At 34.2% G+C, this 13,630-nt stretch overlaps 1 protein-coding gene across 2 annotated transcripts in view; it reads left to right on the top strand.

The window, feature by feature from the left end:
* Positions 1-13,630, top strand: part of IntS3 (integrator complex subunit 3) — a 598,644-nt gene that overhangs the window by 44,365 nt on the left and 540,649 nt on the right. For both annotated transcript variants that reach the window (XM_090406089.1, XM_090406090.1), the window contains one exon: positions 5,087-5,170. In XM_090406089.1, coding sequence (XP_090262215.1) covers positions 5,087-5,170 — 84 coding nt within the window. The remainder of the gene's footprint in view (positions 1-5,086; positions 5,171-13,630) is intronic.

Raw genomic sequence — 13,630 nt, 5'->3', positions numbered from 1 at the left:
TTGGTAAATGGAGTCCTTATATCTGAAGCAACCAGAATGAATGCAATGCTTTAATAAAGTGAAAATTTTTTTGGATAATTTGTCCTGTAGTAATGTAAGTACCTCGTCCGTAGGAATGTTAGTAAATAAAGATATAATGTCAAAACTAACTAGAATATCATTATCATCGATGGGAATATCTTTAATATGAGAAACAAAATCTGTGGTGTTTTTGATGAAAGATGAAGATTTATTGGAGAAACACTTGAGGTACTTTGCTAAATATTTTGAAAGTTTATATGTCGGTGAATCAATTCCTTCCACAATTGGGCGAAGAGGGATGTTTTCTTTATGAATTTTTGGAACTCCATAGATGCGTGGGATAAGAGGATGTAGAGAGCGTAATGAGAGGCGAATATTATGAGGAAGTTCACTCGCAGTCTTTAACAAGTTGTTTGTACGGTTTTGTAATTCTCTTGTAGGATCTTCCTGAAGAATTGAATATATTGAACTATCTTCAAGTAATTGAAGCATTTTGTGTGGTAATCTTCAGAGTTGAGGATGACCGTAGAGTTGCCTTTATCTGCAGGTAAAATAATAATGTTACTGTTCTGTTTTAGATTTTTTAGGGCTTTTCTTTCAGCCACTGAAATATTATCTGTTGGAGGTTTGGCATTATTTATAATAAAAATCGATTCTATACAAAGAAGTTTCGCCAAATGATTAGGAATGAGTGAACTTGCTTTTTCTATTTTTGTAAGAAGAGATTCTTTAGGGATAAATTTTGGTGAGGGAATAAAATTGAGACCTTTGCTAAGAATATTCGTTTCTGCATCCGTTAACATATGAGAAGATTTGTTCACTACAACCTTTTCAGGATTAATACGGGCATCACTATGACCAGATCTGTTTTGTGTCCTTATTAGATTATTAAATTTCTTGATAAGAGTATATTTATTCTTGTTTTGTATTCGTGTGGCTTGTGCGTCACTGTTAATGATAAAATCATGTAAGTTAACATTATCCATAATTTCTTCAAGTTTTTGAGTTAAAGATCTTTTAGTGCTGAACAAAAAAGCTAAACCACGTTTTGTGTCTGTAATTCTTTCGCTGAGGAGATCCATCTTAGCTTTACAATAGATTCTTTTAGCGCGTTCCGTTGTTATCTTTTCTTTAAAAGAGATGAAATCGGGAAAAACTGCATGGAACTTACAACGTTTGAGGAAAACTAACCTGTTTATTTTCAATCCTATTTTCTTCAATGTTCTTTTAAAATTCCTTTGTATTTTTATTAGAGACGCCTCGTCATTTAGGCTATAGATGTGGCGATCAGATTTTACTCAGTTGATTTTACTATATTACTCGATTTTACTATATAAATATAATATCAGGACCTTCTTCACCACACTTCCAAAAATCCGCTCTCTAATCAGCCATCGAAAACCTACTCATCACAACCTTAAGTACCCTGGAGTATATAAATTGTGGTGTGATTGCAATATCCCATACTTTGGTCAAACTAACAAATTTATTGAACAACGCATAGAAGAGCATAAGAGAGACATCTCATACAAAAGATCTCATGCAACTGCGTTATTCAGCCATGCTGCAGTTATTCAATATTGGCGTTCATGTGAACTTGCACGCACAATTGCAACAAACAATGGCACGCCAGTTGGAACAACTTGAAAAATACAACGTTTTTATGTATCGATTATGTGAGGCAATTTGTACCTGTAATTTCCAGTTTGTTTAAATAATTCAATGTTTATTAGTATTCCTTTCCTTTATAAATACCTGAAGAAGGCTGCTATATGCCGAAACTAGTAGTATTTATCATTAAAATCTTTATATGTTATCTCGGTCTTGGAGTCATTAAATCTATTTTTATTCAAATATATATATATATATATCTTTTGTTTTTTTAATTGTTACATATCTAGAAACCCTGCCCTAGAGGCCAAACATGGATATTTTTCAAACCACTTCAGGCCTCCAGTAAGTCAAGTGGTGGTGGGAATGGTCTCACAGGCAACAAATTTCCTTTTCCACCTAAAGACATTCACAAATATCCATGCACATGATGGGATTCTGACACATGGCCTGTTGGTTGGAGAACAGATTAACTAACCCACTTGACCAACTAGTCGAGCTGTTATTATATTACTGTATTATATAGTTCAGAGTTATGTAATTTGTTAAAAAAAAGTTAATATTCTGAATCTAGAAAGTTAAGTGCAAAAGCTATAGAAATGCAATAATCTGTTCATTTTATACTTTTTTTTCCCATATAGCACAAAAATAGTTAATTGTAGAGATGTTTTCACTCAGTTTTTCTCTTGTTTTTTTTATGATTTATTTTATTGCTCCTTGTCTAATAGCAAATGAAGGAAAATCACTCATTGATGACTATAACTTCTTGCATTATTTTAAAAATCTTACTTAAAAACGAACTTACACACACACACACACACACTCATGAGCAGTTGAATTAGAGATACCTGCCTAGTAGCAGGTAGCACCCCCTTTTGTCGTGATGACAGCGGCAATGGACTCCACAAGACACCAGAAGCATTGAAGAGCCAAACTGATTCATGACCTCTGCACAGCCTCCCACAATGCATGGAGATTGGTTGGAGCAGGGTCCAGGGTGCATCTATTTCTCTTGACAGCATCCCAGATGTGTTCAATAGGATTGAGGTCAGGGGACCTCAGGAGCCAGCCAAGCATCCTTATGTCCGTGGAGTGTTCATCTACCCACTTGGCCACAATTTGGGAATGGTGGGCCGGTGCATTGTCTTGCTGTAGGCGCAGAAATGGGTGAACATGATCTGACAGCAGGTCCCTGTATCGTTTGCCGGTGAGAGACGATGGTAGATGTATCAGGGGACCTATTTCATCCCATGTAAACAGTCCCCATACGAAGATACCACCACTGACCTGAACTGTAACCTTCTGGCACAAGGAATCCATCGCTTCATGTGCTTGGCGATGCGCTCGTACTCTGCCATCGGCATGTACCAACGTGTACTTCGACTCATCAGTCCAGGCAACCTTTTTCCATTCATCGAGGGCAGTGTTCCTGCACCCATGCTAATCGTTGTGCCTTGTTATTTGCGGTGAGCAGAGGTACCCTAGTCGGGCAGTGGCTTCTGTGCCCCATAGCGAGGAGATGGTTCTGGATGGTGTGGCTGCTCACACGTCGTTGTTGTCCAGCATTGAATTGGTGAGTGATCTGTGGCCCGTTTCCGCTGTTACCATCTGAGCTAGCCAGTGGCGTCCCTATCATTGACACATTGTACACCATGGCAGTTTTACCTGGCAGCTGTGGTTTTACCCGATTCCATGTTCTCACAGTACACTCTTCACACAGCGGCTCATGAAAAGCCCAGTGCATGCACGACTTCGGAGATGGAGTGCCCCATACGTCTGGCTCCGACTATCTGGCCGCGATCAAATTCACTGAGATCTCGAGTCTTCCCCATTCTGTGCTCGACTATTACTCAGACGGTCAGTACAAGGTCTGACGACATCCCCGTCACGCACCACTATTCCATTCGCTGCAGCTACCACAGCATCATTTTGCCAACACGGCAGGTATCTTTAATTCAACTGCTCATGAGTATATATATATATATAATGTTAAAGATACCAAGATTTGTTTTCTCCCATAAAATTTGAAAATTTTTATAATAAAAGCACTGAATTTGCTTTCGAAAATTAGACTGAGATGGATAATGCTGTAGATACTTCTTAATGGGGAAAAATGATTTATATATACTGCTGTCTGTAATTTGAAAAATGAAGTGAGGAAAAACATCTAGAATCATTCCTGGAAATACTGTTTTTATTAATATAAATAAATAAAAGAACCTGAGCAATCTGGGTTGATTTGTTTTATGTGTGTGTGTGTGTGTGTGTATATATATATAAATAAATAGAAATTCAATATAATATATATATATATATATATATGCCATGAGAATCAAAATGATGTGAGTGATTAGAAATGTTAGAGAAAAAAGCATTTAACAAAAAATTTGAAATTTACTCTCTTCAACAACTTAGAATAATTTTTTAAACCATGCTTATGAAAAGTTCAACATGTACACCATGGTTTCATCCTGCATGTATTAAAACTGTTGCAATTGAGCACCAGATATTATTTGCCAAAACAGATATTTGATACTCAGTTGTAACAATTGAGTCTTTGGAGTTTTATTGCACAGAAGACTGTGGTTTTTACATCTTAACATAATGCCAAGATGCAAAAACCACAGTCTTCTCCTCACCGCCTTTCTATACAATAACCATCAAACTAATTTTTGAATCAGTATACACTAAACCTTTGAGTTTTTTATTTCAGATTATGCATATTCTGAAATTATGCATATTCTCACCGCCTTTCTATGCAATAACCATCAAACTAATTTTTGAATCAGTATACACTAAACCTTTGAGTTTTTTATTTCAGATTATGCATATTACATTGTCCTGCTACTAAATGTTTCTTCATGAAAAATTTTAGCAATGCCTTTCATTTTCATTTTCACAACTGTGTATAATAGGAAATTAAAGCAGAGGAGGTTTGTTCAGCATGAATTTCAGTTTTGTATTACAGAGAAAAAATGAGTAGCCCCAGAACAATTCCCAGCATGAAGATATTCCCCCCCCCCCCACCTCAGATAAAAAAAAAAGTTGGACCTCTCTGGTCCCATTTATCATCTCTAAATAAAAAGTCCTTCAACTATTGAGCATTTAACAATACCTGTTTTCATTAAATTGAACCACACAAGGGAAGGTGTGATTGAGCATAGGCATACTAGTAATTTTATTGCTTGTTAAAAATATTGGTAACAGTAGAAGAATATGAAAATTGATTGCAAAATTATTTACTGATGTCACCTCTGATTGCATAGTGTGTTACTTTCTTAAGAAACTTAAAAAAAAAAAAATGGAAAATTTAGTCTTATTTAGTTGGCTAAATAAGACTTTAAATAAAATAATTGGCTAATAAAATTTAAAATCTTATTTAGTTGGCTTATTTTATGCTTGCTTTATAAAATCATTAATTACCAGTTTGTTTGTTTTCTTTTTTTTTTTCCAGAGATTCGATCGCTGTTATTTTTTACTACAAAGTTTAATTGCTGGAGTTTCAGAAAAAGATGCCCATGATGCTTTAAATTCAAATGCAAGTATACCTCCATACCTCTTTCCTTAGTATTTTCCATAAATGTAAAGCACATCTTGCAGAGGTCAACAACCTTTTTAATATGAAGACCGCAATATAAAATTTGAAAATTACGGAGGGCTCATGACATCCATTATAAAGGATTAGAAATATCTTTATAAACCAAAGTATTTGCACTGATAGCGGGAGTGATTCAACAAACACACATACTAAAAACAAAGGGTTTTAACAATGTTTAGAAATGGTGTGAAGGGTAGTATGAGTGGTCGCATTGATAACTAGATGACGTCAACAATTCAAACTACTTATGATCAGAGGTCTCTCATCCACTTGCATCTGATCTGACAGATAGATGCTAATTGTTGACATGAATATTCTTTAATGGTTAAAGAATATTCATGTCAACAATTAGCATCTATCTGTCAGATCAGATGCAAGCACCTTGCTTTATCAATCATAATGGCAAATGTATTTGTTTATTATGCAATAATAGTGTGGCTATTTCTAAAAAAAAAGTAATATAGAAAGACATTTCAAAACCATTCATGCCAATTGTAATTTTAAGTTTAATTATTTAAATCAGGAGGAGTCGGCAACACAGCTCGAGCATCATGGCGCTCGCAGTAATTTGCCCTTCATATTAAAAAGGTTGACGACCACTGTTTTAGAGTAACTAATTTTAATTTGAATTTGTCAGTTTGTCATTTATTGTTGACTGTATTTGGCAATACATAGCTGGCATTGGAGTTACAGTTGTATACAGTAATTGGTTACTACTTAAATTTCAAAAGTTGTGCAATACGCATACCCTAACACATGATGAAAATGTTAGAATACTGCATCATTTGATATGAAATGTCCAGATTGTAAATACGAGTTATTAAACAAAAGACTTGAGGAATATGAATTTTTGGATTAAAAAAATAAAAGTGAAGAATATATACAGCCATCATAATTTTTGTATTTCTTAAATGCTGATATAGATCAAACCAGATCTCCTTGTTAGAGATAACTGCCAAGTAATCTTCAAATCTACTCTCACCTTTCCATAATTTACTATGTTAATCATACATATATTCTCTGCCCCTTCCTTTGGTAGTCTGTGAGAGGCATAGTTTCTGTATGCGAACTCCATATGAATTACACCAGCTGAATTGCCTTCAGCTGTAAGGCCTTTACAGATATATCTTGCTTCCTAGGTTGGATTCAAATCAAAATCTTATCAAGCAATAATAATAGAACATATTTGACTACATGGCACCAGTCACCTATAGATACTGCAAGCTTTGGGCAGTGTGTGATTGATATATATATATATATATTTTTTAAATTCATTGTAACTGCATTACAATAATTAACAGTTGTAAATTTAAAAGTTTTTTTTTTTTTTATAGCATTAACAAAAACAACAACAAAAAAAGTCCTAGCATATTAGCTATTTGGCAGGGAACTTCATTGGATATCTCTTTGTACTCCTTGCATTTGCCTCTAGCATATGAATTGGTTAGAAACATTGTCTTACAAAAACATTTTCAAGAAGCAGTTTATTTTTTGTCATAATAAATTTACATGGAAAGTAATTATAATTCTTTCGAATGCAAGTAATTAAATATATAATGCTGCTGAATGCTAATAATTTTGAATAGTGCAGATTAACTTTTTGTGCAGTGAAATTATCTATAGAATTTGAGTTTTACAAAGTGAATTTTTTTTTTACCTTCAGAAATATACACAAAAGAGAAATATTATAGGATTGAAGTAGCGAAAAATGAAATGTGAACTCTGTTTAACTCAAAGACAACTGCTTTCTCTGTGTTTCTTAAAGAGAAAGATACATCACTAGTTTTACATAGTACAAGAAGAAAACTAACTTCTTTACTTTTTAAATCTAACTTGATGCCAAAAGTATTTATTCCAGAAATCGTCAGAGTAGAACAAAACAAGGAGTTTCTTGTTAGAAAATTGTTATTTTTCTGTACAGTTATTAATTTCAACTTTCTCAAGTCAGTTTAAAGTCCTATTCCTGAATAAACTGAAAATTTGAAGAAATTGCATTCCATTGTTTTAGCTTATAAAAAGCATGGGATGTTGTTTGTCAGCAAGAAATTAGTCATTAGGTATGATAGACATAAACTAGCTGTAACAAAATTTCTAATTAAAGATTTAAAGCTAAATTCGAATTTATAGGCAGCTGTGGTCACTTGCAAATGCTTTTATAGATAAGTAAAAACATAACCAGCTCTTCTGGAATAATTCTGAAAGCAGATGTATGTCAGCATGAATCAGTTTATTTCTTATTTTCAGTTAGTTGTTGAGATTGGAAATAGTTTGATTGGAATCTGCAAGAATTATAGACCAGTTAGTCATATAATGTTGCATACAAAGTAAAAAAAGTTATTTGAGGATAGTATCCCGGTTAGAAATCACTTGTTGAATAGAGCAGACCATTTCATTATGCAGCATTTAAACCTCTTCTTTTTAATTAGTATAGTAGAGACCTATATCTTAGAAATTATCATTGGCATTTTTGTTGTTGTGATATTATTTATGCGACTTGAATGTTCTTGCATGTATAATTCTTTCTTGATAACTGCTTAAAAACATAACAAACCTTTATTTACAGATGTATAGTTATGTATTAAATGGCTACTGTGAGCACTACATTACATTCACAGCAATTGTCTTGGCAGTCTGTGTGGAAAGCGATAATACAGTAATCCCTCGATTAGTGCATCATGTTTTTTCGATACCCAAATTCGATTAGTGGGCCTATATACATCTTAAAAATAAATGTTACAGATTTTAAAAATTTTCTATCTATACATTTTTATGGCTGACTATTTTAAAAAAAGTTATTTTTAATGGCATACTTCACTACTTCTATGTACACTATGTATACTATGTTCCAAATTTTTACCACCAAAATTTATGTCGTCTACTATAGTACGCACACAGATTCGAGACCCTTCAGCACTTCTGTGCTTATCACAAAAAGGAGAATCCATTCCGATAATAGGGTAATCAATCCATCTTCTGGGATGAGTTGTTTATTATTACACGTCGGAAAATTATCTTCTCTTTTATGATCATTGTAGTTTTTAAAGTGGTAACTATTTTGCTTGTATAACAGTTGAAAAATTTTATCTATAAAGTATGTGATTTCGCGTATTGGCAACCAATTCATACGTCCTTCATTTCTTTCACTCCTTCAATGATAACGTCCAAGAGTTAATTGAATCTCATTCTGAAGAATTGAGTGATTCTGACCTGCTAAATTTAGATGCACAGTGGGAAGATCCCAAAGAATATGAAGAAAATTTAACCACTGATAGTCAGCCAAAAGAGATTTCACAGAAACAATTTGAAAATATTTTTTGTACGATTGAAGTTTTTAAGCAGCAATGCTTAGAAGCTGACCCTGATGAAGAGAGAAGCAGTAAAATTTGCAGAAGAGTAGAAGAGGCAATAGAGCCATACTGTCGGTTGTATGAAAAAAAGAAACAAAATGCCCATCAAACTACGTTAGCTCAATTCTTTGTTAAGAAGTAGAATAATAAAATTTATATTCTGAATATGCATTTTTGGAAATTATGGAGACAACTACCGTGTTTGAATAAAAACTTTAGTTTACTATTACTAAAATTTTACAATTCGACGTTTCGACCTTTATGTTAAGGTCATCTTCTGGAGCGTACAAATATACACAGGAAACAAGCTATACCACAATCATACTGGTTCGTTAAAGACACTGACTAACCGCTACCACAATTGTTGGCCTGACCTCTGGTGGGAAAAAAAAAAAAAAAAAATTATACATCAGCGCTAAAGTCCTATTATTTGTGTTGTCTACTATATACATATATTAACATTATATTAACATCATTCCAGCCAGTTGGAGTGGAATGGTTTCTAATAATAGCAGATTGGCTAGAGTCCTGACTTGTGTTGAATCTTTCAAATTAGGTTGGCTGAATGTGTGCCATCCAGATCCTTGGAATTTTCATACCATCTTTGTTGTTGTCTCCATAATTTCCAAAAATGCATTCGGATCACCGTGCAAGCCTAAAAGAAAATATATTCTGAATATGTTTTATTGTCTTTCAGCTTCATGGTTTTCCTTTCACTAGGCCCTGAGACATACCTTAATTCTTTTATAAAAAAATTAAGGTTCAAGAAAGAAATTTGAGGAATGAATTATACTTTTTTCCATAGGTTATTGTATTCGATTAGTGTGTTTTCAATTAATGCACCCGTTTTAAAGAACGCATTAGGTGCACTAATCGAGGGATTGCTGTAATTGGAAATTCAGAGCTTACATGCATATTAAACAAATTTATTAAACAGTTAAAAGCAAATGCTGATATAAATAATCTGAAATACTATAAAACACAACAAACTTTACAATAAGAAATAATTAAAAATAAATGTTACAAGGGAAAATGATAATTAGAATTAAGTCCCAAAATACAGCTTTATAGGCTGCCACAGGAAATAGCTTCTTTAGTTGACTGAACAATCCCACCCCATCTGCAGCCAACATGCTGTGAGTTTGAATCATGCCTAAGGTAGGGTGTTTGTAAAGCTTTTTCTGGGCATGAATCTCTAAAGATTGTCTTAAAAATCTTGAAAAATCAATCACATCTGACTTCTTAAAATCGAATGCCAAACTCAACAAAACCTTTAGGAAGTAGCATGTGAGGGCACAAAGCATGTGTCGTTTCAGTATAGCATAGGATCACTAAAAATGGTCAACTCTAAGTAAATGGGGGAACACCTCCACACACACACTAAATGAAACACTGAGAACTAACCAGAGCTCCTGACCCATTGTCCATTCCTTACCATCTTGTGATATACTATGTTAAATGCATGAGGGTGGATTAGAATTTTGGGACTTAGCTGACCAAATTGTATTTTGTATTATGGCTGAAACTGCATATATATTGTGATTGTGCAACATTATCATGTATCATGCTAGCTGGGATGCTGTCTAATTATATAAATCCCTTGCTGTTTTGGTAAGAAAAGCAGGGCATATACTGAAAACTTAGCTATTGGGATTGTTGAATTGAAGATAGGTTGCCATCTACATAAGATAAATCTTTGGAAAAGAAGTAGAGCTAACACAGGAATTAAGCAGTGAATATGGTGAGGTAACCAGTGTCAGTGAGAATAACACAAAAAATTAATGATTTATTTAGGAATTCTGGTCAGGGAGAGGAGAGAGTGTGTTTCATATTCAAGACTATGCATGAACATAAACTTCTTCAGTTGAAGAATATTCTAAGTAAATGTGTAGAAAGGCTTATGTGTTCATCGTACTTGTTGTTTAATTTTGTTGGTATATATCAGATATTTCACTGGTGTTATAACCAGCATCTTCAGAGCGCAAAAACACAGTTTGTCACAGTATGCGAGACTACAACAACAACATGATGTAACAAAGGGACTAGTTTAACAAAATTGTAGCAACAACACAAAGACTAAAGTCCTAATTAGGGTGCTAAAAAAAAAAAAAAAAAAAAAAAAACAGGAGGAGAAAGCAGGTACTAGTTATGTCTTAAGATGATTGTCTCCCAAATCTTAGGCAAATTTATACAGCCATATTTGTTGAGATTCGGAGTATGCTTCAAGGTTTCTGTTGTTGCTTCTAAGAACAGTCTAAAAGCTTCTATGCAGTACTTTTGTTTTCTTTCAGTTGAACATGGGCTTCCCCCACCCCCACCCCAGCCAACTTCTACATAGAACACCTGGAAAAACTAGCTATCAATACAGCACTCTCAAACCAACACTTTGGCTACACTATGTTGACAATGTGCTTGCTATTTGGCCACATAGCCCAGGCACATTGGATACATTCTTAGCACATTTAAATAGCCAACATCCAAAAATCCACTTTACAATGGAACTGGAAACTAATAACTGTCTGCCCTTCCTGGATACACTAATCCCACGTCTTCCAGATGGTTGTCTATCATTCTCAGTTTTTAGAAAACCCACACATATAGGGAGATATTTACACAAACAATTACACCATCACCCTTCTCAACAGTATGGTATCTTAAAAACACTAACCCACAGAGTGAGAGCAATCTGTTCCAATGACAATACCCTTGCTGCTGCTGAACTGGCTCACTTACGCCACACCTTCTTGGATGTGAAAAAGGAGGGACAGCATCCCTCCTTTATAACATCCCGGCGTCTATGAAGTACCCTGCTCGTGTGATCAAGCTTACTACGGTCAAACAGGAAGAACTGTGGACATCTGCATCAGTGAACATAAAAGATACATTTGGCATTATCACTATGGCAAGTTGGGCCTAGCAGACCATGCTTTGGATACCCCTGTGTGCAGGGGTATCCAAAGCATGTTCAACTGAAAGAAAACAAAAGTACTGCATAGAAGCTTTTAGATTGTTCTTAGAAGCAACAGAAACCTTGAAGCATACTCAAAATCTCAACAAATATGGCTGTATATAAATTTGTCTAAGATTTGGAAGACAGTCATCTTAAGACATAACTAATACCTGCTTTCTCTCTCTCTGTTTTTTTTTTTTTTTTTTTTTTTTTTTAGCACCCTAATTAGGACTTTAGTCTTTGTGTTGTTGCTACAATTTTGTTAAACTAGCCCCTTTGTTACATCATGTTGTTGTAGTCTTGCATACTGTGACAAACTGTGTTTTTGTGCTCTGAAGACGCTGGTTATAACATCAGTGAAATATCAGCAATAAGTCAATAAATAATTATTTACTTAAAGTAATTCTGTGTTCTGATGGATACTGTCAAAATTAAACAACAAATATTCTAAGTAGTTAAGAGCATTTTTCATTTTGAAATTTGCTCTTAACTACTTAGAATATTTGTTGTTTAATTTTGATGGTATATATATCAGAACACAGAATTATAAGTAAATAATTATTTATTGACTTATTGCTGATGTTTCGCTGAAATTATAACCAGCATCTTCAGAGCACAAAAACACAGTTTGTCACAGTACACGAGACTTGTGCTTGTGACATCATTGTTCAGGTAGAAATAAGATTATTATTTTTTTTTTATTTTATTATTTTAGTTATTTATTTTTTCGAGTCATTAGAAAACTAGTATAGGTGCTTAAGGGTCAAAGCTGTATAACTGGGAGACCTCCATGCAACCTTTTATACATTAGAAGTCTACCTGGATACTGATGAATGACAGTGAGCAATTTGAGATTTAGTCATCCAAATGTATTCTTATTGGCTAAAAACCACAATGTAAAAAGATGGTGCAACATGACAGAATTTCAAGTCAACTGGGGCGTCACCTGGTTAAACAAGATCCCCTATTGTTTTCATCAGGGAACAAAGGTGTACAGTGAAAAATCAGTTATTGGCTCAAATCCTAGAACACATCCCGAATCAACATCAACAGAGTTCAAGATTGGTACTATCAACATAAGAAGCATCAATGGAAAAGAAATGGAACTAACAGAAGAATTAAGTACCAGATCATCATAATAGGTGTGACTGAAACAAAGAAGACAAAAAGAGGCGACATCTTTCTAAGCAACAAATAGAACACGTTGTATTCAGGCAATATAATAGTTGAATACTTTTGCTGAATACGAGGGAGATTATCCTCATATTTAGTTATAGTATTCAACATTAAATAGGAGGATAATCTTATTGAATGGCAGGCAGTATCAAGTAGAGTGATGTGGGCAAATATCAGAATGGGGAACTGGACAGTGAGACTTATTTGTGCTTATGGTCCCACAGAAGGTTCTACTAAGGAAGAAATGGAGGAAGTTTTCTTTTTTTATTGAGTCAGCTGGCTCAATAAAAAAAGAAAAGTTGGTCCTTGTTGAAGATCTAAACAACAGATTAGGAAATGATTACCAGACATATAAGAATGTTTTGGGAAAATTTGGAGAAAAGAGTAAAGCTAATGATAATGGCAAATGTCTGCTGGTTTCTGTTCAAGACATGAATTAGTTATTACTAACACCATATTCCAACATAAAATGTGCACAAATTAACATGGAGAGAAGATGCAAAAAATAAGAAAAGTATCATTGACTATATTTAGTTTGCTAGCGATGTTTTCCCACTGGCTCAGGACACAAGAGTATACAGAGGATTTGAAAGAGGAAGTGATCATTATTTATTATTGAGCAGGATACAATTGAATTTCATATTGAAAAGAAGAGCGTGTAAGAAAGTTTTAAAACATAATTGAAGAAAAAAAAGAAAGAATTTGAAAACAAGATCGAAACTTTGAAGATTCAGTGGCAAATCCTGAAGAAAACATTGATTCAGCCAGAGAGGCATGTGGTGAGGTTGTATGTAAGGGTAGCAAAATTGGAACTCCATGGTGGACTCAGGAAGTTAAAGAGGCAGTGAAGGAAAAGAAAAAAGCATATCGAAAGTTCCAGGCAAGTAAGTCATCTTGTGCTCATAAAGAATAATAGAACAATGTAAA

The sequence above is a fragment of the Typopeltis vanoorti genome, chromosome 16 (genome assembly GCF_054136105.1).
Source record: "Typopeltis vanoorti isolate ZY-2024b chromosome 16, IOZ_Tvanoo_1.0, whole genome shotgun sequence".
In the NCBI taxonomy this organism is placed as follows: Eukaryota; Metazoa; Arthropoda; class Arachnida; order Uropygi; family Thelyphonidae; genus Typopeltis; species Typopeltis vanoorti.
Note: the sequence above shows the minus strand (reverse complement) of the source record. Positions and strands in the feature narration are given on the sequence as shown.